This window comes from Cervus canadensis, chromosome 18 (genome assembly GCF_019320065.1).
Source record: "Cervus canadensis isolate Bull #8, Minnesota chromosome 18, ASM1932006v1, whole genome shotgun sequence".
Lineage (NCBI taxonomy): Eukaryota > Metazoa > Chordata > Mammalia > Artiodactyla > Cervidae > Cervus > Cervus canadensis.
In genome coordinates this window covers 62651262-62670614 of record NC_057403.1, presented here as the reverse complement: position 1 = coordinate 62670614, position 19353 = coordinate 62651262, and the positions used below count along the sequence as shown (strand labels likewise).

The window sequence follows — 19353 nt, the reverse complement described above, 5'->3', positions numbered from 1 at the left end:
TCCAGGGCAGCCGTAAATTAATTAAGAAAAGGAGAACGATCTCAAACAACCAAACTTTACACTTCAAGGAACCAGAAAAATAAGAACAAACTAAGCCCAAGGCTAGCAGAAGAAAGGAAATAACAAAGAGTAGAAATAAATGAAATAGAAAAATAATAGAAAAAACGTGAGATGGAGTTTATTTTTTAAAGATAAACTCTACAAACCCTTAGCTACACTAAGGGGAAAAAAGAGAAAATTTAAATAAAAAGAATCATCAGTAAAAGACATTACAACTGATGTCACAGAAATAAAAAAGAATCAAAAGAGACTGTAATGAGGAGTTCCCTGGTGGTCTAGTTTTCACTGCCATGGGCCTGGGTTCCATCCCTGGCTGGCAAACTAAAATTCCACAGCACAGACGAAAAAAAAAGACACAGAGAGACTCTGATGGACGATCAATTATGCCAACAGACTGTTTAAGCTAGAAGAAACAGGTAAATTCCTAAAACATACAGCCTCCTCAATTATATGCCAACAGACTGTGTAAACTAGAAGAAACAGGTAAATTCCTAAAACATACAGCCTCCTAGGACTAAATAATGAAGAATAGAAATTCTGAACCTGCTTGCTCAGTTAGTAAAGAATCTGCCTATAATACTGGAGACCCGGGTTGGATCCCTGTGTCAGGAAGATTTCCTGTAGAAGGAAACGGCAACCCACTCCAGTATTCTTGCCTGGAGAATCCCAAGGACAGAGGAGTCTGGTGGGCTACAGTCCATGGGGTCGCAAGAGTCGGGCACAACTTAGCAACTAAACCACCACCACCATAATTAATAAATGGAGACTGAATCAGTAATTAAAAACCTCCCAACAAAGAAAAGCCCAGGGCCAAATGGCTTCACTCGTGAATTCGACCAAACATTTAAAAATGAATTAACGTCAATCCTACTTAAACTCTAGCAAAATACTGAAGAAGAAAGAACACTCTGAAATGCACTTTATAAACTTAGCATTACCGTGATACCAAAACCAGACAAAGACTTAAGACAATTACAGGCCAGTATCCCTGACGAATATAGATACAACAATGTACAACAAAATGCTAACAAATCCAACAACACATTAAAAGGATCATACACCATGAGCAAGTGGGGTTTATTTCTGGGATGCAAGAATGGTAACATGAAAATCAGTTAATGTCACACACCACATTAACAGAATAAAGGATAAAAACACATGATCGTCTCAACAGGTGCAGAAAAAGCATTTCACAAAATTCAACACTCTTTAATGATAAAAACTGTAACAAATTAGGAATAGGAGGAAATTATCTCAGTATAACTAAGGCCGTGTAGTATACTCTCAGCTAACATAATACTCAATGCAGCAAAACTGAATGCTTTTCCTCCAAGATCAGGAATAAGGCAAGGATGCCAGCCTTCACCACTTGTAATTCTCCCCCACGTTCTAATCCTTCCACGTCTGTAACTCCTTATTTTTTCAATTGCCCCCTAAATAAACCACTTGCATCTATATTCTTGTTTTAAGATTTGCTTTTTAGGGAACCTTAATGAAGACAGGCTCCCACCTTTATGTTTTCATCAAAACGATATTTTTTCTTCTTTTTCTCATCACTCCTTTCCCCTGGATATAAGATGATAAGGTGTCTCAGATGGAGAGCAGATGAGAGTCTTGGCATTTTCCAAATTTCACATTCATCCCATAGCATCCTTAATTGGTAAGTTATTCATTATGCTGTTATTACTTCTCTGTAAAGAAATCTCTATCAATTTTTTTGCAGCCATCATATCTTTATATAAAGTTAGAACTGGAAAGTCCATATATATAGTTCCAGCTTTACCTCAAAAGTAGTAGATGAGATAAAATAATGTTACAAGAACAGGTAAGGTGGAAAAGAGATGAAAATTTACAATCACCGATTCCCAGTCACAAGGGCGCAGAGCCTCAAGCTGTCGTCAGGGGGCAGCAGAGGCCAGGGGACAGGTGGAAAACCAAAGCCCGATCAATGTACCCTGCCTGAGATCTGACAGAGACAAAATAAGTGAATCGCTCAGTCCTGTCTGACTTTGCAAACCCATGGACTACAGCCTACCAGGCTCCTCTGCCCCTGGAATTCTCCAGGCAAGAATACTGGAGTGGATAGCCATGCCTTTCTCCAGGAGATCTTCCCAACCCAGGGATCAAACCGGGGTCTTCTGCCTTGCAGGCGGATTCTTTACTGCCTAAGCCACCAGGGAAGCGACAGAGATGAGACTAACACTTACTGGGGCCTGTTATGAGATGGGCTTTGTGCTGGGCACAATTAGAAATAATACAAAGTTCAAAGGCAGAGAAAAAAAATCACATGCTCCAAGTTTCAGGCTTTTCCATCACGCTAGACATGTTGGCATCTTGATAATGTCCCCTGCTGGCTTTAGCATCAAATTTTTGACCCCTCCTTAGGTCTCTTGCACTTGAAGATAAAATTTTTAACTCTAGCAGATGATCACTGAGTAGTGGACCACACTATGAGTGCCAACTGACTTGAGGTTAAGGGCACTTGCTATATTAGTCTCCTCTGTAGGGTGGGGCTCATTCTCTTTCTTCCCAAGGCCTTGTGGAAGTTCCTGCCCCCCTGGAAAGTTGGTAGCAGGCACAGCAGGAAGCTCTGGGAGACTCTGTCTAATATTCACTGAGTGGCCCTTTTCATTAACAGATTGGCTTTCCCCCTCCCCAAATCTTATTACCATGCTACAAACTCACATTTATTTTGGTATTTCTTCCTAGTTCTGTTTCAATCTCTTTAAAGAAGGCTTTTGTTTTTTTTCTCCAATTAACTTTTTGCTCAAACATGCTCATCTTAGACCTGCCTCCAGTGAACTCCCGTATTTACAACTAGTTGGTTTTCTCCTTTCCCTGGGGAATGGTGCCCAGTGGTTGGATTCCCAGCACGTTCTAGGGAATGGAGGTTGGATTTCTGCTGCTTGGACTGGCCGGGTCCAGCAGCTTGAGGGATGAATGGCTCAGTCAGGTGGCCCTAACCTTCAGGCTGGGAGCGGGTGTCCCTCCATGGGCCAGAGTCTTGCCAGCATCAGCTTGTCTCTGCTTTCATTTTTGCCTCTGCATGCTTGGGCAGGCAAATCCAGAGCCCACCTCTGCCAGACTACCGAATTAGACCCTGAGTGATGAGGACTTGGAAAACAGTAACGAAACCCAGTAAGATAAGGGTTGTTCTGCTTTTTATCATCACTATACCCCAGGAAATCTACACAAATTGGTCAGTGATCAAGTCAATACTCCGTCCTGCGGGACTTGGCCACCCCCCTCCCACCCTTCTGCGCCTCCTTGGCCTTGACCAAGTCTGTGGGTTGCCATCAATAAGTAGCATCTCATCTTTGGTGGTTTCTTTTCCAATGTTTTTATTTTTCAAAATATACAATTTATTTACACCTTTATTTCACAATGGTAGTTTGTATATTTATTCCAAAATCTTTAAATAACTCCGCGGTAAACAATACAAATCACAGGATCGGTCCAACTGCTTCCCTTTAACCTTTACACACATTGAGTTTCAAGTAGTAATGGTTTGTGGGTAAGAAGGAACAAAACTAAGACCAAAAAAAAATTTTTTTTTTTTTTTTTACATAAGCTTGACATGTAGGATTAGAAAGGGCAATCTGAGCAGCTACTTGGTCCAGGGCCCAACTAAGGGTATTTATATAGTTTATAAATAAGACCCTCTTATGGGCATCGAGGGTTTTGGTTACCAGGAGGAAAGGGTGGGAACACACCTGCCGGGCTGAGGCGGGGTTTCTGGGAGATAAGGCACCGTGTCAAGGCTCCTTCTCGGCTCGAGGAGGCACCGGCTGGAAGGGTCCTGAGTGATGCGGGCAGGGGCCCACCTATGCCAAGGGGAGGCTGAGAACGCCTGGGGATGGGAGAGGGTTCCCACGCACGGAGAGGTGTTTAACCTCCTTTGGGGAAAAGCTTTGTGATTCTGGAGGCCAGGAGAGATGGGAGAGCCGGTTCCTAAAGAGAGGGCTGCCGGCTCCCTCCAGCCTTGAGACCACCTGCAGAGACAGGTGAGGGCCAGTGTGTGGACGCTGGAGGTGTCTCTGCCCAAGGCACCTGGTGGTACAGCTGGCGTTGGTCATTGGCAGGGACAGAGGCATCGCCCCAGGATTGGCTGTGGGCCGCGAGAGGCTTCACGCTTTCTCTTCTTCTGAAAGCGCTTCATCCATCTCCGTGTTCTCCAGTCCAGAACTGCTACACCCTCTCCAGGAAGGGAAGGTGGGCCCCGCAGACCCCCTCTTCGCTGTGCATGCAGCAGCTCCAGGGCGGCGGGGGCAGCTCCTAGGGAGCCCAAGGTGCTAAGACACAGGCCTGGGCCCAGGGGTCAGTTGCCGTCACTCCCCTCAGGAACGGCCCCGCCAGCCGGCTCCTGGAGCAGTCCTGGGGGTGGGGCTCTGAGCAGATGCTGGCAGAGAGGCTGGGGTGCTCCAGGGAAGAGCTGGTCCCCGAGGGCTCTTAGGCCACCCAGCAGACGGGGCCTTCCTGCGCCGGGTCAGGAGGGCAGGCTCAGGGTCATCCTTGGTCAGGGTCTCCCCAGGACCCTCCACCAAGCCCGAGAGCTGGACAAAGCCTGCGCTGTCTGGCCAAGCAAACCTTCCTTGCAGGATCTGGGCAGGGTGGACTGGGGTAGCGGCCAAGGCAGGGCTGAGGGCGGGGCGGGGCGAAGTCACTGCGTCTTCGGGTGGGGCTCTTCCGGAGTGAGGGTGTGGAAAAAGTGATCCCAGAGTTTACTGCTGATGCCGAACCCTAGGGCAGGAGACAAACAGGAGAAGGTGAGGCGCTCTTGAAGGAGTGGGATCTGTTTGCTCAGAGGGAGCCCAGGCAGGGCGAGCACGTGGGCAAGTTTCAACATCACCCCCGACGACCTTCCCAACTCCTGGGGCCATCCTGGCAGAGGTCAGGAGCAGGGTACCAGTGCGCCTAGGCTCCCAGGGATGCTGTGGGAATAACCCCAAGGCTCTTATCTGGCCTGCCTTCCTGGGAGAGCCTGGCGCTGCCTGCCTCTTCCTCTCTCCCCCCCGCAGTCCAGTCGGCCTCCTTCTCTCTGAAGATGCCAAGTTCATTCCTGCTTCAAGGCTTCGGACCTGTTGCTCCTGGGATGCTCTTTCTCGAGACGTCAGACGCTGGCTTCTCCTAATTTAGGCCTCAGCTCTAATGGTGTCTGTGTAGTGACTCCTTCCTAGACCACTTCAGCTAGCATTCTGCCGTCCAGCAGGGTAGCCACTAACCCATGTGACTCCTGAGCATTGGAAATGTGGCCCCGGGCTACAGTGGAACTGAATTACTAATTTTATTTAATTTTATTAATAATTAACTTACATTCCAGTGTAAAAACCTAAACTTGGTTTAGTTATTGGAAAACCTATAGGCACATTTGGAGCAATTCATGTATGTGAATCTACTTTTTTGACTGTTGATTTTATAAATTCTAAACATGAATGAAGTATTTCCAATGGAGATTTAGCCCTTGAATGGAGATGAGCTTGTAAGTGCAAGATACACACCAGATATCAAAGACTTAACAGAAGGAAAGAATGTAAAATCTCTCATTAAAAATCTTTTTAGCCACGCTGCACGGCTTGTGGGATCCCAGTTCGCCAGCCAGGGACTGAACCTTGGCCCACAGCAGTGAGACTGCTGAGTCCTGACCACTGGACCCCCAGGGCATTCCCAATAGTGTTTGATCACATGCTGAAATGATAATATTTTGGTTATATTTGGCCTGACAAAGTACATTATTTATATTAACTTCATTGGTTTAGTTTTACTTGTTAATGTGGCTCCTAGAAAATGTAAAATCCCATCTATAACTCAGCCTGCATTTTATTAGCGAGTGTGGGACCCCCTGCCACTGACACGGTTTCCTGACCATCGCCTTGCTTTCTTTTCTTGCTGGCACTTACCACTGCTCTGGAATGATCTTTGCTATTTATTGGTTTCCTGGTTTTTCTGTCTCTGTATAGCCCCCTGCTCCAGGGCCTAGGATGGGCGTCCCTGGCTTGCCTTTCTGACTGTGAACCCCCGGAACCAAGGCTGGCCCCGGCTGGAAGCTCAGTGGGGGCTGTCAAATGGGAAACGAGCAGCTGAGGGAGGGGGCGGCGCGGTGGGTCCTCACCCGACTGATGGTGTGCAAAGTGGTGCTTGACGTGGTGGGCCTTCAGCTGGTACAGGTAGGAGCCCTTGTGAGGGGAGCCGAAGTGCAGGTAGTAGTGGGTCAGGTCGTAGATGACGTAGCCCAGGAGGCTCCCCGCAAACACGGTGCCCGCCACGGCCGCGGACAGGATGAGCCGTAACAGCAGGTAGAAGAAGGCTATCATCAGGGAGGCCGGCACGGGCGGGAAGACCAGGCGGGAGGTGTCGAAGGGCGCCTGCGGACAGAGGCTCACACGTCAGGACACGGCCCGGGGCCCCGGGGCCTGCCTGCGGTCACACACGGCACACTGGCCGGAGACGCTCCTTCGGGAGAGGGGCTGGAGTCGCCCAGATGGGCCAGGGCGGGGCGCAGGCCCTGTCGGCGCCTTGGGGAGGGCAGGCCACCAAGGCTGAAGGCCTGGAGAGCCTGTCCGGCCCCAGTAAGCCAGGACGGGAGCTGGAAAGCTCCAGGAACATGGGGGTGGGGGTGGCGTGGGCAAGATGCTCACAGGTCAGAGTATCTTGCTTCAGATGCTCTGCATTCAAGAGGCCACTTTGGCTCTGGAACTTGCTAGGTGTGGACAGGAGCCCCCGCCCCCACCCCGAGTACCATGCAGGGCACCTATCCCGAGGCCTGAGGGTGACGAAGGCACACAGGGTGATCCTGGAGCTGTTAACAGGAAGGTGCCCCCCAGGTGGCCTTCTTTGCCCCAAGGAGGTGCTGTCACATTGAACCAGACCACGAAAGAGCCTAGCCTTTGGTCCTGAGGCTTCACAAGCCAAGGGCCTGGCAGAGGTAAAGTTTAGAGACTGCGCGAGCATTCCGAGACCCTCTCTGGACTGAGAGAGGAGAGAGAAGAACTAGGCGACTGAAACAGGGTACTACACGCACATGGGCCCCCGCCCCTCTGCCCGGAGCAACAGGACCCGCGTGGCTCTGGGCTGGAACCGGCTCCTGGTGAAAGTGGAAGGAGGGCAAAGGGGAGGGTGGGAACCCTGCGGCAGGACGAGAACAGCGCGGGGCAGGGCCATCCTCTGGGCGGACCTGGCCTCCAGTGCCGACTGCCGGGACCCTCGTGTGTTGCCCCGAAGGAGCCCCAGGGTGGGTGGATGACCGACAGCATAGACTGTGGCGTCCACAGGGGACGGCATCCTAGGGTGACCTTGGGTGAGTGCCTTAGTTCCTTTATTTCCCCAAGCCTCAGTCTGCCACCCTGTGGAACGGGGAGAATGGCAGCACCCGCTTCAGAGGGAAGCTCCACAAGGTCAGTGATTCTTGCCTGTTTTGATGGATGGTGCCCAGAACAGCACATGGCCCATGGTGGGCGCTCAGTGAGCGTTTGCTGAACGAGCAAATGAATGAGCTGTTGTGAGGATGAGCGCTGGACACGCATGCCCGCTCTGTCCACAGCTGGTTCAGGCTTGGACCCAGTCACACGCGCTTGACTTCTCCTCGCCCTCAGCCCACCCCGCGGCGAGACGGGCGCTCCTGAGGGCGGGCGTCAGCAGCATGGCTCACCTTGTGGTGCTGGCCGTGCATGGCGAAGTGCAGCATGATGAGGTAAGCGCTGTCGCTGGGCGGCTTCATGTGGAACAGGAAGCGATGGATGAGGTACTCCAGGAGGCTCCAGACGAACAGCCCCAGCAGGAAGAGGCCCGGGAACGCAGACTCGGGCATGGCCACTGAGTACTCTGCATTGGGCGCCACAGACGGAGGTCAGGGGCTGGAGGCTCCAGAGGCCCAGCCCCGTCACCCTGGGGGCTGCTGCCCTCGGCTCCGCAGCTGCGGGGCCCAACCCCACCACCGGGGCCCGAGAGTCAAGGCAGGAAGGAGACGGTGAGGACGTGTGTGGGCTTATTTAGGAGGAGTCCTCTCGGAGGACGACTAATGTGGTGGATCACATTGATTGCAGGCATTGAACCACCCTTGCATTCCAGGAATAAATCCCATTCCGTCATGGTGCATAATGCTTTAATATGTTCTAGGATTCAGTCTTCTGGTATTCTGTTGACGACTGTTGCATCTGGATCCATGAGTGATACTGGTCTGGAGTTTTCTTTCTTGTGGTATTTTTGTCTGATTTTGGTATCATGGTAAGATTTGACCTGAGATCTTCCTTAAAGGGACCATAAGAGGAACAGCTATGGCCAGTGGTGGACCTCTGCTGGTGCTACGGTCTGAGTGTGTTCTCTCAAATTCATATGCTGAAACCTGACCTCCAAGGTGATGAGAGGTGCTTAGCTCATCAGGTGAGTAAGACTAACTCCCTCATAAAAGAGGCTCGAGAGAATCCTCCCCTTTTTGACATATGAGTACACAAGGAGTCTTTGACCTAGAAGAGGGCTCTCGCCTGACTATGCTGGCACCCTGATCTCAGACTTCCAGCCTCTAGAATCATAAGCAATCAATTTCTGTTGTTTACAAGCCACCTAGTCTGTGCTATTTTGTTATAGCAGCCCAAAGGGACCGACACCAGGAAAGAGTGACCTTGCCTCAGTGGCCTGGAGGAGAGGGAGGGGTGATCCTGATGAAGCCAGCAGATCTGGGGGCTGTTGTTGGAAGATGTTAACAGCGAGGGACCGGGGGCCAAGAGGCTCAGGAAAACCCGAGGAGAGAGAGGTTCATTGAGAACATCTGAAACCACAGCATATGAGGGAGGGAGATGTGAAAAAACAGAAGACCATTAGCCTGGAGACCAGAAGACTGGAGTGACGTCATTGTCGTCAAGTGCGAGGCCCCCGCGCCCAGCTCTGGCCTGCAGTCCTCCCAGCCCTCGTTCCTTTCCTCCACTTCACTGATTCTCTAACTTCACAGGGGCTTCAGCTCTCTCTGTTTTCTTCAGGTCTACCCTCACCCTCTAAGTTTTACTTCTTTTCTCCACTAGCCACTGCTTTGGTTACACTTTCTCTCTCTTTAAAAAAGTGGCAGCTTTACTGAAATATAACTCACATATCTTACAATTCACCCATTTAAAGTGTTCAGTTCAGTGATATTTGGTATATCTACAGTTGTACAACCATCACCATAATTTTAGAGCCTTTTCATCACCCCAGAAAGAAACCCTTTACCCATTAGTAGTCATTCCAACCTTTGTCATTTCCCAGAGCCAGGAAACCTCTAATTTACTTTCTGTCTATTGTATTTTCTGATTCTGGACATGTCATACCAATGGAATCATACAACATGTGGTCTTTTGTGACTGGCTTCTTTTGTTTACAATATTTTTAAGGTTCATCCATTTTGTAGCATGTTAGAACTTCATTCCCGGTTAATATGGATGCACCATAATTGTTTATCCACTCACCAGCTGATAGACAGCTGGGTTGTTCCTGTTTTTTTCTGGCTATTCTGAATAATGCTGAAATAAATAGGTGTGTTTTTAGTTGTCTTGGGTATAGGCCTGGGAGTAGAATTTCTGGGACCTTATTGCAACTATGTTTAACTTTGGGGGCACCACCAAACTGTTTTCTAAAGCTAACCATTCTCTTTTGACCTCAGCTGCCCCCATGACCTCCCAAGCTTGGATGAGCAGAAAAGCCTGTCTCTCCACCCCACACCCAAGCGGCTGAAGATGGAGGAGGAGCCATGTGTAGCCATGAGTCTGGTGCCTTCAACCTCAGCTAGGCCTCAAACACTGCCTGGAGATCCTTTCATGTCTGCATGAAAGGTCCCTCCTCACTGCCCTCAGACACCCCCTTTCCCTTCCATCCAGCTTCCTACTTCACAGGAAAAAGACTCCTTGGGGTAGAAGAGTGGAAGGGGGAGAATGGCTGCTTCATAACCGTCCACCTTCAACCACCCTTGATTGTGCTTCAACCCTGTAACTTCGTGCTCCTCAGAGAAGAAGCGTGCACTCAGGTGCCTGGGCACTGGATGGTGGTGAAGGCAATAACAAAAGCAGAAGCAGCAGGATATGTGCATTCACCAGCCCCTACACGCCCGGCGCCACTCAAGTGCTTTACACTTCACGTTCGTCTCACTCCAACTTGACGAAGGAAGCGCTGGCACTGCCCTTGACACTGAGGGTGTGGAAGTACAGACAACTTACATCACTGGCCAGCTCACCCTCAGTCTGCCCCCCTCCACCCCCTTCACCCCATCTTCAACTTCTGTTCTTGTGCTCATATTTAAGGCTTTCTCATCATAGACGCAGTCCCTTCACAGCCAAACCCCTGAAAAGGTCAGTTAGACTTAAGTCTACTTCACCTCTTTCCATTCGCTGAAGCCCCTAAAGTCCGTCTTCTTCAAAGAACTGTGAAAGCCATTCGTGATGTATTTCTTGGCAGATCAAAGTAATTTTTTCAATTCATCTCTAAAATTGGCTGTGGCATATGACACCGGTGACCACTCTATTTTTGAATCTGTAACCACATAAGTTCCCAACCTGAGGTTTAGGAACGCCCAGAGAGTCCTTGGTTGGATTTCAGAGTGAACCTGTTGCCATGGTATCCCAAACAGTGCACCTGTGTGCATCTTTCTGGGGCAGATCCACAGCTTTTCAGACTCTCAGAGCACCTGGGACCAAAACGACCTGAACACAGAGCTCCACTCCTTGCCATTGGAATACTTGGCTCTTCTCCTCCTCTCACCTTTTTCCCCTCTTCCTTTTCTTTCTTTCTTTTTTTGCCTGCCATGGGGCTTGTGGGATTTTTAGTTCCTCAACTAGGGATTGAACCTGGGCCTTCGGCAGTGAGCCTGCAGAGTCCCAATCACTGGGCCTGCAGGGAATGCCCTCGCCACTTCTCTAGAGGCCCTCTGTCAGGCTCCACTGTGGAAACTGCCTCTGTCTCCAGGGTCAAAACCTTGACCCTCCCCTCTCAAATGCCCTCCGTTTGATCTAGGACGTCAGCCACACCCACCTGTTGACAACCCCCAGATCTGTGTCTCCAGCCCAGCCCTGGATAGGCACTTGCTACTGGGCATCTCCATGCAGCTGTGCACAGCCCCACCTCCAACATCAGCAGCTTCCAAATGAAGCTAATCATCCTCTTCTTCCTTCCCACCCAACCGCACCTCAGGGGGAGGTTAATGACTTCCACACATTACCAAAGTCTTGACTTATTCCTCTCTCCCGTGTCCAACCCAGGTCACCAAGCTCTGTCAGCTCCCCCTCCTTAATATCTTTTGATAGATAAAGTTATTAAAAAAAAAAAAAAGCCAGACACAAAAGACCACCTATGTAGCAGTCCATTTATATGGCGCGTCCTGAAAAGGCAAGTGTACACAGAAGCAGGTCGGTGGTTGTCAGGGCTGGAGAAGGGGGAATGGGGAGCAGCTGCTCAGAGGGATGGGGTTCCTTCTGGGGTGAGGAAAACATTTTGGAACTAGACAGAGTGGCGGACTGAATCGTTCACTGCAAAATGGTTAATTCTGTGTGTATCTCATCTCAGTTAAAAGTCTCCTGGGTGAGTTCACCACTCTCACTCCCCCATGACCTAATCAGCACCCACAGCAGCTTCCTGCTCCAACTCTCTGCCCCTGCGTGCTGCTAAAACCCTCTTCTGGGGCCTCGTTCTCCTCAAGTGAAGTCCAGCCCCCCAGCCTGGCACTCAGGGTCCCCTGAGACCCAGCCCTGCCAGGCACATCCCTGCCTCATCTCCCCGCCACCCCGTCTGGGGCCCGCTGAACCATGTGGGACCCCTGGGGGCCCCACGCTCCCCTCCCCTCCCCACACATCTTTCCTTCACTGGAATCCCCTCCCTCCCTTCCCCCGGTAAGAAACCGCTGCAGATGCCCTTTGCCCTGACCTGGGCAGGGTCTGAGCCAGGCCTTTCACATCATCCTTTCATCATGCTGAACTGTGGCTCTGTCTCACTCGTGTGCCCCCACCAGGTTATGAGCATGTCATGGGCAGAGTGGGTGTTCTGTCTGCTATCTCCTGTGCCCTTAACACAGCAGGTGCTCAGACACTCGTGGGAGACTCACGGGCCGACCCACGCCTCTCTGGAGGGCTGGACATGGATAAGATTTGACCTGTGCTGTTCCAAAGGCAGCCTCTGGTTCTGTTTAAGGAAGCACTTCTGAAGGGCTGTGCCCAGGGTGAATGGCCACAGGGAGTCACTGCAGAAGGAGAGCCCAGGAAGGTGGTGGGGAGGAGAGGTGACTTTCTAGCTCTCTGCACCAGATTCCGGGCCATTATGACAAAGGATTCCAAGTGAGTCTCTAAACTAAGGAAGGATTCTTCATGCCTCACCTGGAAACTGACACGTAACGTGGCCAAGATTCAACCCCCCAAGGACCCATCTCTCTCAAGTTGGGTATTAAGCTGCTCTGATGTCTCTCATCAGCAGGGCCCGTGGTGTCCACACCCGGGCCTGACACTTGCCTTGGCTGGGCGGCTCTGGCTGACCAGGCCCCCCTCTGAGGGATGGCTGGCCACCGCTAGGGTCCTCGGGATGCCCTGCTGAAGTGGAGGGTTCTGGTCTCCACCCTGTACTATCCACGTGTTTTCTCAACAGTAAAATATCCTACCAGCTGTGAAGGGCTGTTGCTAGAACTGAGGGAACATAAAACATGGCTGTGTGATAGTGTGTATCTCGGAGGACCCTGGCGGGCCACCGTCCAGGGGGTCGCAGAGAGTCAGCCAGACTGAGCGCCTTCACTCTCGCTTCCCTTATATGTAGGAATAATATGCTGTATATGGACACGTGATAGTAAATAACACTTTTCACATGTTACAGGTCGCTGCTATGAGCTTTAAATATCATCTGTCAAAATATGTCCAGCCACAGTCCTCCCTGGGCTGCATTTTCTCAATTCTCCTTGCAGGGCTCTGGAGGGTCCCTAGTTGGGGGAGAAGGAGTTTCCCTCCTAAAGTGCAAGAGCCCTTCCTTGCGGCATAACTCACTTCTCAGCAGGGAAAGGACTGGACATACAAAAGCATTCCCTGGCCACAGACTGCCATCTCAACCTTTGCTGAGGCTCCCACCACAATCCCTGCCTAGGATGCCACTTGGCACCCACTCTAACGCACCTCCAGGAACTGTCTGGGGGCCAGCGGGGAGGTGAAGACCCTCTCTGCTTCCCAAAGCATTTTCACACACGTGCACCTGCGACTTTCAGCCTTGAACTGCTGCCTCCGCGCAGCTTCCACTGCTCCTTGGCACCCTGAGTTCCTGCATTTCCTGCAGCGCATCTCTCATCCCGGAGCTGCACCGGGACCCTGCTGAGCCTCCGCACGCCTCACTTCCTGGCCGTTTTCCCTGCCTGGGCCTGGGCCTTGCCTGGCGAGCCAGGGGTGAGGGAGGCGTGTACGGCTCTCTCGCCACCATCGCTGGCATCCTGGTCACAGGCCCACTAACCCCTACACTGGATCTTTATTAGACAGCACATTTTAGCTCTCTGCAGCACCATCAAATCACCCACTCGGCCTCGCACCAGAGTCGCCTCCTATAGGTCAAGGCTCCACCCGCCCCCTCACCCCAGCACCACCCCTGTCGGCCCATCAGGCCGGAGCTGGTACCAAGTGGCATCTCCGGAGGACTCCTGCAGAGGGACCTGGGCCAAAGCTCCAGCGTCCCCTTCTCCCTCCGGCCCCAGCCCTGTCGGCCCCGCCACTGTTGGCGATTGTTCGGGGAGCGCTGGGCAGAAACAGTGGGCGATTCAGTGAGCAGGCCGTCTGAGCAACAAGGCCTGTGCTGTGCCTGAGCTATTCAGCGTGGGCAGAAGTGGGTAACCTTGGCTTGAGGGGTGCACACATTAACCCTTCGTGTCTGGAAGCAGCCTTAGCTCTGGGGGACTTTCTGCAACTGGCTCAGCCTCACCCCATTCTGGGCCAGGTGGGAAAACGGGCTCCCTGCGCTGTGGCCATGGCCTCCCTCATCTAAACCATTCAGCCCTCAACTTGTCCTCCTGGAGGAGGTGGGCAGGAGAGAGCCCCGGAGTGTGGAGAGAGGGAGCTTGCATTTGGCGCACACAGGGGTTCAGAGCCTAATGGTCAGGAACGCAATGTGTGATCAGGAGAGGAAAGCCCTTCTGAGCCATCCTCAGCACCCTCTTCCACCTGTCCCCCCCACCTGGCTTCTGTCTGAGCCACTCACCATGGGCGATCACTCTCCCAAGGCGGACTGTGCCAGGATGGGCAGGTTACCTGGGCAGGTGGTCCGGACCTGGAGGCCCGAGGTGGGTGATGAACTGGGGAGGCAGGCTGGCAGCAGAGGCCATGCCCACACAGTGCTGCCCTGAGACTCAGCCTCATAGGCTCTTCTCTCTGTCCCCTGCCTGCCTGGTGGCACCGGGCAGCTACATCGTAGCCACGCGACCCTGACCTGCTTGCTTAACCCTCTTATCTCTAAAAAGGTGTAATGACAAGTCCCTTGCTTGTGGGCTGTTGGGAGTGTTAAATGACATGGTCCCTGGAAAGTTCCAGGCATGTGATGACTGCTCAACAGAGGTTACTGGGGTGACTCCGAGTCAGGCTTCTGCTGAAGGGCCTTTGCCCGGGAAACACTCTAGGTCACCTACGATCTGATCTTTGTTTCTGATCTTTCTCCTCCAGGTTCTAATCTCTGTTTTGTTTGTGTTTCAGCTCTGCTGTCCTACCTGGTGAAATGACTTCATTTAGTTTCCCGACAAACAACCCCAGGTCATACTTTTTCTATTCTTCGACTCAATGGAAATCCCCTTCTTTATTGCTATACCACTTGATGAAATGATATAATTTCGTGTGTGGCTGTTTATTTTTTTTTTAGTTCCTCTTTTGGAGGGTGGGGAAGTCTGACCTTTCTTTTGGAAGAGTGTTTCTACAGATAGACCTCATTTTAAAATGCTTCTGATGTGGTTTAGGGTTCTAAGGTCTCAGAAACTGAGGAGCAGGGAGAGCACCAAGGTCCCCCGCCCCCAGGAGCCACGGGAACTGCACAGCAGGAAGACCAGACATCACCTGTGGCGAAGGGTGCCAAGAGCGGGACGTTGCCCTGGGCGAAGGCGCCGTAGTAGGACCAACTGCAGTACAGGACCAGGGGGACCCAGACGATGGGGACGCTGTACCTGCAGGAAGACCATCAGGGTGAGAGAGATACATGCGCAGCAGCTTGAGACGGCCCAGCTTCCTAAGAGACATACCTCTCCGCTAGAGGGGGGACGAGAAGGTACTCAAGCAGGTGCAAAGAGCACATGGAGACCTGCGGTCAAGGGATACTGCTGCGGGGGCGGGGAGGGCAGGAGGAAAGAAGAGAGCAGCTGTGAGTCTGTCTCCCTCAAGTCTCCGAGTGACCGGAACGGAAAACGAAAAGAATCCCTGTGGCTACTGACAGTGCAGTTGTACAGGTGCTGACCTCTCGTGGCAGAGGAGGTAATTGCAGGCAAAATAGCCCCCCAAGGGCAGCAGAGGCAAAAAACGCCTCGTAGGAGTCAGGAACAGAACAGGCTGCTGCTGCTAAGTCACTTCAGTCGTGTCCGACTCTGTGTGATCCCATAGACGGCAGCCCACCAGGCTCCCCCATCCCTGGGATTCTCCAGGCAGGAACACCAAAGTGGGCTGCCATTTCCTTCTCCAATGTGTGAAAGTGAAAAGTGAAAGTGAAGTAGGGACATTCAAAGCAGTTTCTGGCTACATGTTGGGTTGCCACTCGGTGGGAAAAACCACGCACAGGAATAGATTATGCCCATGGCATGTTCCACTGCCTCCAAGAGCTTGCAGTACAGTTCTGGGCTCCAGGGAGGGACCCTTCCCGTTTGCATCTGGCTGGCACCGTCAGGAGAGGGGACAGCCCACCATGACCTCAGAGCAGGACTCACCAGACGGTCTTGCTGAGGGCCTCGACAAAATCTGAGTGGAAGAGGCGGATGGGCCTGGATACCGGCTGGTGGACCCACTCATCGTACTTCTCTCCCAAGTGGCCGACCTGCCACAGGAGGGGCTTCTGCCAGTCCACCAGGTCCTTCAAGAGACAAAGCCAAGCGAACACTTGAGACTCACACCTCTTTGTTCTCCTGGTTACAGCATCCCATCCCCAGCTCTGCCTCGACTCCCATGGTCCGTATGGAGCGACCCACCCTCCCTACTGCAGAGATCAGGAACCAACCATTCGTCCCAACCCTTGGGCCACAGAAATGGGATCCAGGACAGGCCCATGGCCTAAGCTGGTGCAGTGAGCCATCAGACACCCTTTCCTCTTGCTGGGATGGCTAGGTTGGTGGGGCATGACCCTGGAGTTGCCAGGGGAGCCTGTCTGAGGACTAAGTCAACACAGAGGATGGTCAAGCCAGGAGCTGGAGACACCAAATTCTGTTGATGACATCTGAGTGCCCAGATTCAGCACTGCATGCCTGAAGCTTGAAGTCTTAACCAGGATTCTTTAAGTACAGGAATCAATACATTCTGTAGGAGGAATCAAGTAGGCCCTTTCTCCTCCACCAAGGCCTTTCTTCTTAGCTGTGGCCTATGCAATTCATTCATTCATCCATTCAAACAATCATTCATCCAGCACTTTGCTTGATATACGTGCCAGTTGCTGGGAAAAATAAACAACAACGTAAAAGATCATCTTTGCTTTACATAGCTTAGTGCTGAAGCAGAGTTCAGACTCCAGAGTCAGGTGCCATCACTTCCTGTGTGACTCGGAGGAAATTACTTAACTTCTCTGAGCCTCAGTTTCCCTAGCTACCAAATGGAAGTAATAATAATAGTACTTGCATAAAGTACTCAGCAAGGTGAGACAAGCCAGGCAAGATAATTTAATGGTGATGCAGGCAGGCTGAGGTTCAGAGGTGAACGATTGGTACAAATGTCTGAGTCCAGGGTGGGAGAGGAGGGCTTTGCACAGAAACTGGGGTTGGGGTTGGGGCTCATACAGTAGGGAAGACTTAGCAAGAGGGAGAGGGAAATGGAGATGGGCAGGGAACATGGGCATCAAGGTGAAGTTGAGAATGACTGGGGCCCGTTTGGTCCCTTGACTTTGATCTGTGGGGCAGTAGAAAGAAATCTGCTGAGGGCTTTAGATGACAGAACATCCAGTATCAGGCCCAGGGGTTGTCACTTCAACCTCCAGGTCAGCTGTCCCCAAGGTGAGGATGGATGTGTACCCCAGAGGTACTCACAGGCTGATTCCCAGGGGAGGGGAGAAAATATTAAGAGACTGCTTTTGATATATTTCTCTCATATATAAACCATATTTGAATGTTTTCTAATGTACATAATACAAGAATACATAAGTTCATGCAAATAATTTGTGGATAATTAAAATGGACATATAATGAAGACCATGCTCAAAATGTTTTACTTATACGGACGCAAGATCAAAAAAGTATGGAGGTCACAGCTCTGGGCAATGAGCAGCCCTTGAAGACTTCTGATGAGTCAGTATAGTGAAGATTAATCTAGACCAAAATCAGTAAAAAAAAAAAAAATGACCTTGTAGTCAGGCAACCCCCTTCAAAGCCCGACCCTGCCGTTTATCAACTATGGGATCCTGGGCAAGCGTCTACCTCTCAGAGCCTCTCGGCTCTCGTGTCTGGGAAGCCAGGTGTGCCTGGACCCCCACGCATGATAGGAGAGAGGGGTCCATGCACCCCGTGTCTGGTGCGCAGGGGGTTCAGTGAACCTCCAGTGCAGGGAGTCAGGCTGCCCCCGGGGAGTGAGAAGCGAGGCGGTATCCCGAAAGGAGCGGAGAGAACGGATGTGGATACGTGTGGAGGATGAGCACGGAAGCCAGGGAGGAAGTAGCGACTGGAATCCACAAGTCCACCTTCCCACAGCCCCAGCTGGAACCTGCTCCCTGCACAGGCCTCCGCACCACAGCTGGCCCCGGCCCAGCAAGGGTCCCCGCCCTGCCATGACAGCCTTGGAGCAGGGGGCAGAGGGTCTCGGGGCAAGTGGGGGAGGTCCCCAAGCATTCTCTGTGTGCCTGAGCCTGGGGGACAGGCCCAAAGATGCCGTGGTTCTGGCCACATGAGCCGGGCAGGTCCCAGGTGCTGACGGCCTTCACACCTCTCAGGCTGGAAGATGACCCAGGGCAGCCCAGAGCCATCCCACACAGCACCAGTTACACCAAGTGACCGTCCAAACCCTGCCGGCTGTGACACTCCTCCTGGCCCCAGTCTCACGCCTCCTTGACTTCATGCCTTGGGTCTAGCAAACAGATCATTGGGCGCAGGCTGACTCATTCCTGCCATTCCTCTGCCTCTTGTCAGACACATACACACACACACACACATTCTGTGTCTCCCTTACACATACCAGCGGAAAACTGGAGGAACCAGCTAGTGGCCTGTGTTTACATCTTATCTTGCAACAGACCACAGAACCCCACCTCAGAGCAGCTGGGTCAGGAGCGCAGCAAGAGCGCGAGGTTTTGTCCCTGTTGCGCCAACACCGAGGGCGGAGAGTCACAGTGCCCTGTTATGCGCTGAGCGTGGCTCTGGGTCCTTCACGGGAGCTCAGTCCTCTGATCCCCACCAGACCCCTAACCAGGCAGGTGCGGTATCATTGCTGTCACGCAGATGGGGAAATGGGAGCAGAGTAACTTGCCAAAGACCGCTCATTTTGATGAATTGGCCCCTTTATCACTGGGAAATACAGGCTCTGGTAGGACTTCTTGTCCTGAGTCCGTTTCATCTGACTCTCGTAGAAGCTTCCTCATGCTTACTGTCTTCATGATCTACCTTGCCCGCCCTTTCCCTTTCACCTTGCTCACGTCTCACATTTGAAGTGCATCCCTTGCAGACAGTGTATAGTCAAGTCTGACTTTTCCATCCAGTCACTCTCTGCATTTTTATCTTTAATTTTTTTGGTCCTGCTGCACAGCATGTGGGATCTTAGTTCCCTGACCAGGGATGGAACCCGCACCCATTGGACTGTAAGTGGGGAGTCTTAACCTCTGGACCGCCAGGGAAGTCCCCACTCTAACTGGAGTATTCAGTCCATTTATCTCTAATGTTGTCTTGCTATTGCTCTGTTCTTCACTTCTTGACTTGTTTGCATTGACCAAGTATTAAAAATATTCTAGATTATCTGCTCATCTTAGCGATGCCTTTTTTTTTGTATTTTTCTTAGTTGCTACCACCTATCTTGAGTGAAACTACTGGTTTTTATGTGTTCCACTTCTGCATACACACGACACCTAATTCAGACTCAGCTACCTTAGACAAGAAAATGTCCAGCTGTGGCACAGCACTGAGAACACGGAGAACTCTTTCTTAGCCAAGAAGCAGTTTGGGCAAAATTT

At 51.6% G+C, this 19353-nt stretch overlaps 1 protein-coding gene across 1 annotated transcript in view; it reads right to left on the bottom strand.

Moving 5' to 3' along the window:
* Nucleotides 1-3384: 3384 nt before the first annotated feature.
* The window catches only part of FA2H (fatty acid 2-hydroxylase), a 55506-nt gene continuing 39537 nt past the window's right edge, over nt 3385-19353 (bottom strand). Inside the window, exons 3-7 of the mRNA XM_043437056.1 lie at nt 15926-16068; nt 15069-15175; nt 7706-7878; nt 6170-6422; nt 3385-4800 (exon numbers count right to left, since the gene is read on the bottom strand). Coding sequence (XP_043292991.1) covers nt 4721-4800; nt 6170-6422; nt 7706-7878; nt 15069-15175; nt 15926-16068 — 756 coding nt within the window. The 3' untranslated portion in view covers nt 3385-4720. The remainder of the gene's footprint in view (nt 4801-6169; nt 6423-7705; nt 7879-15068; nt 15176-15925; nt 16069-19353) is intronic.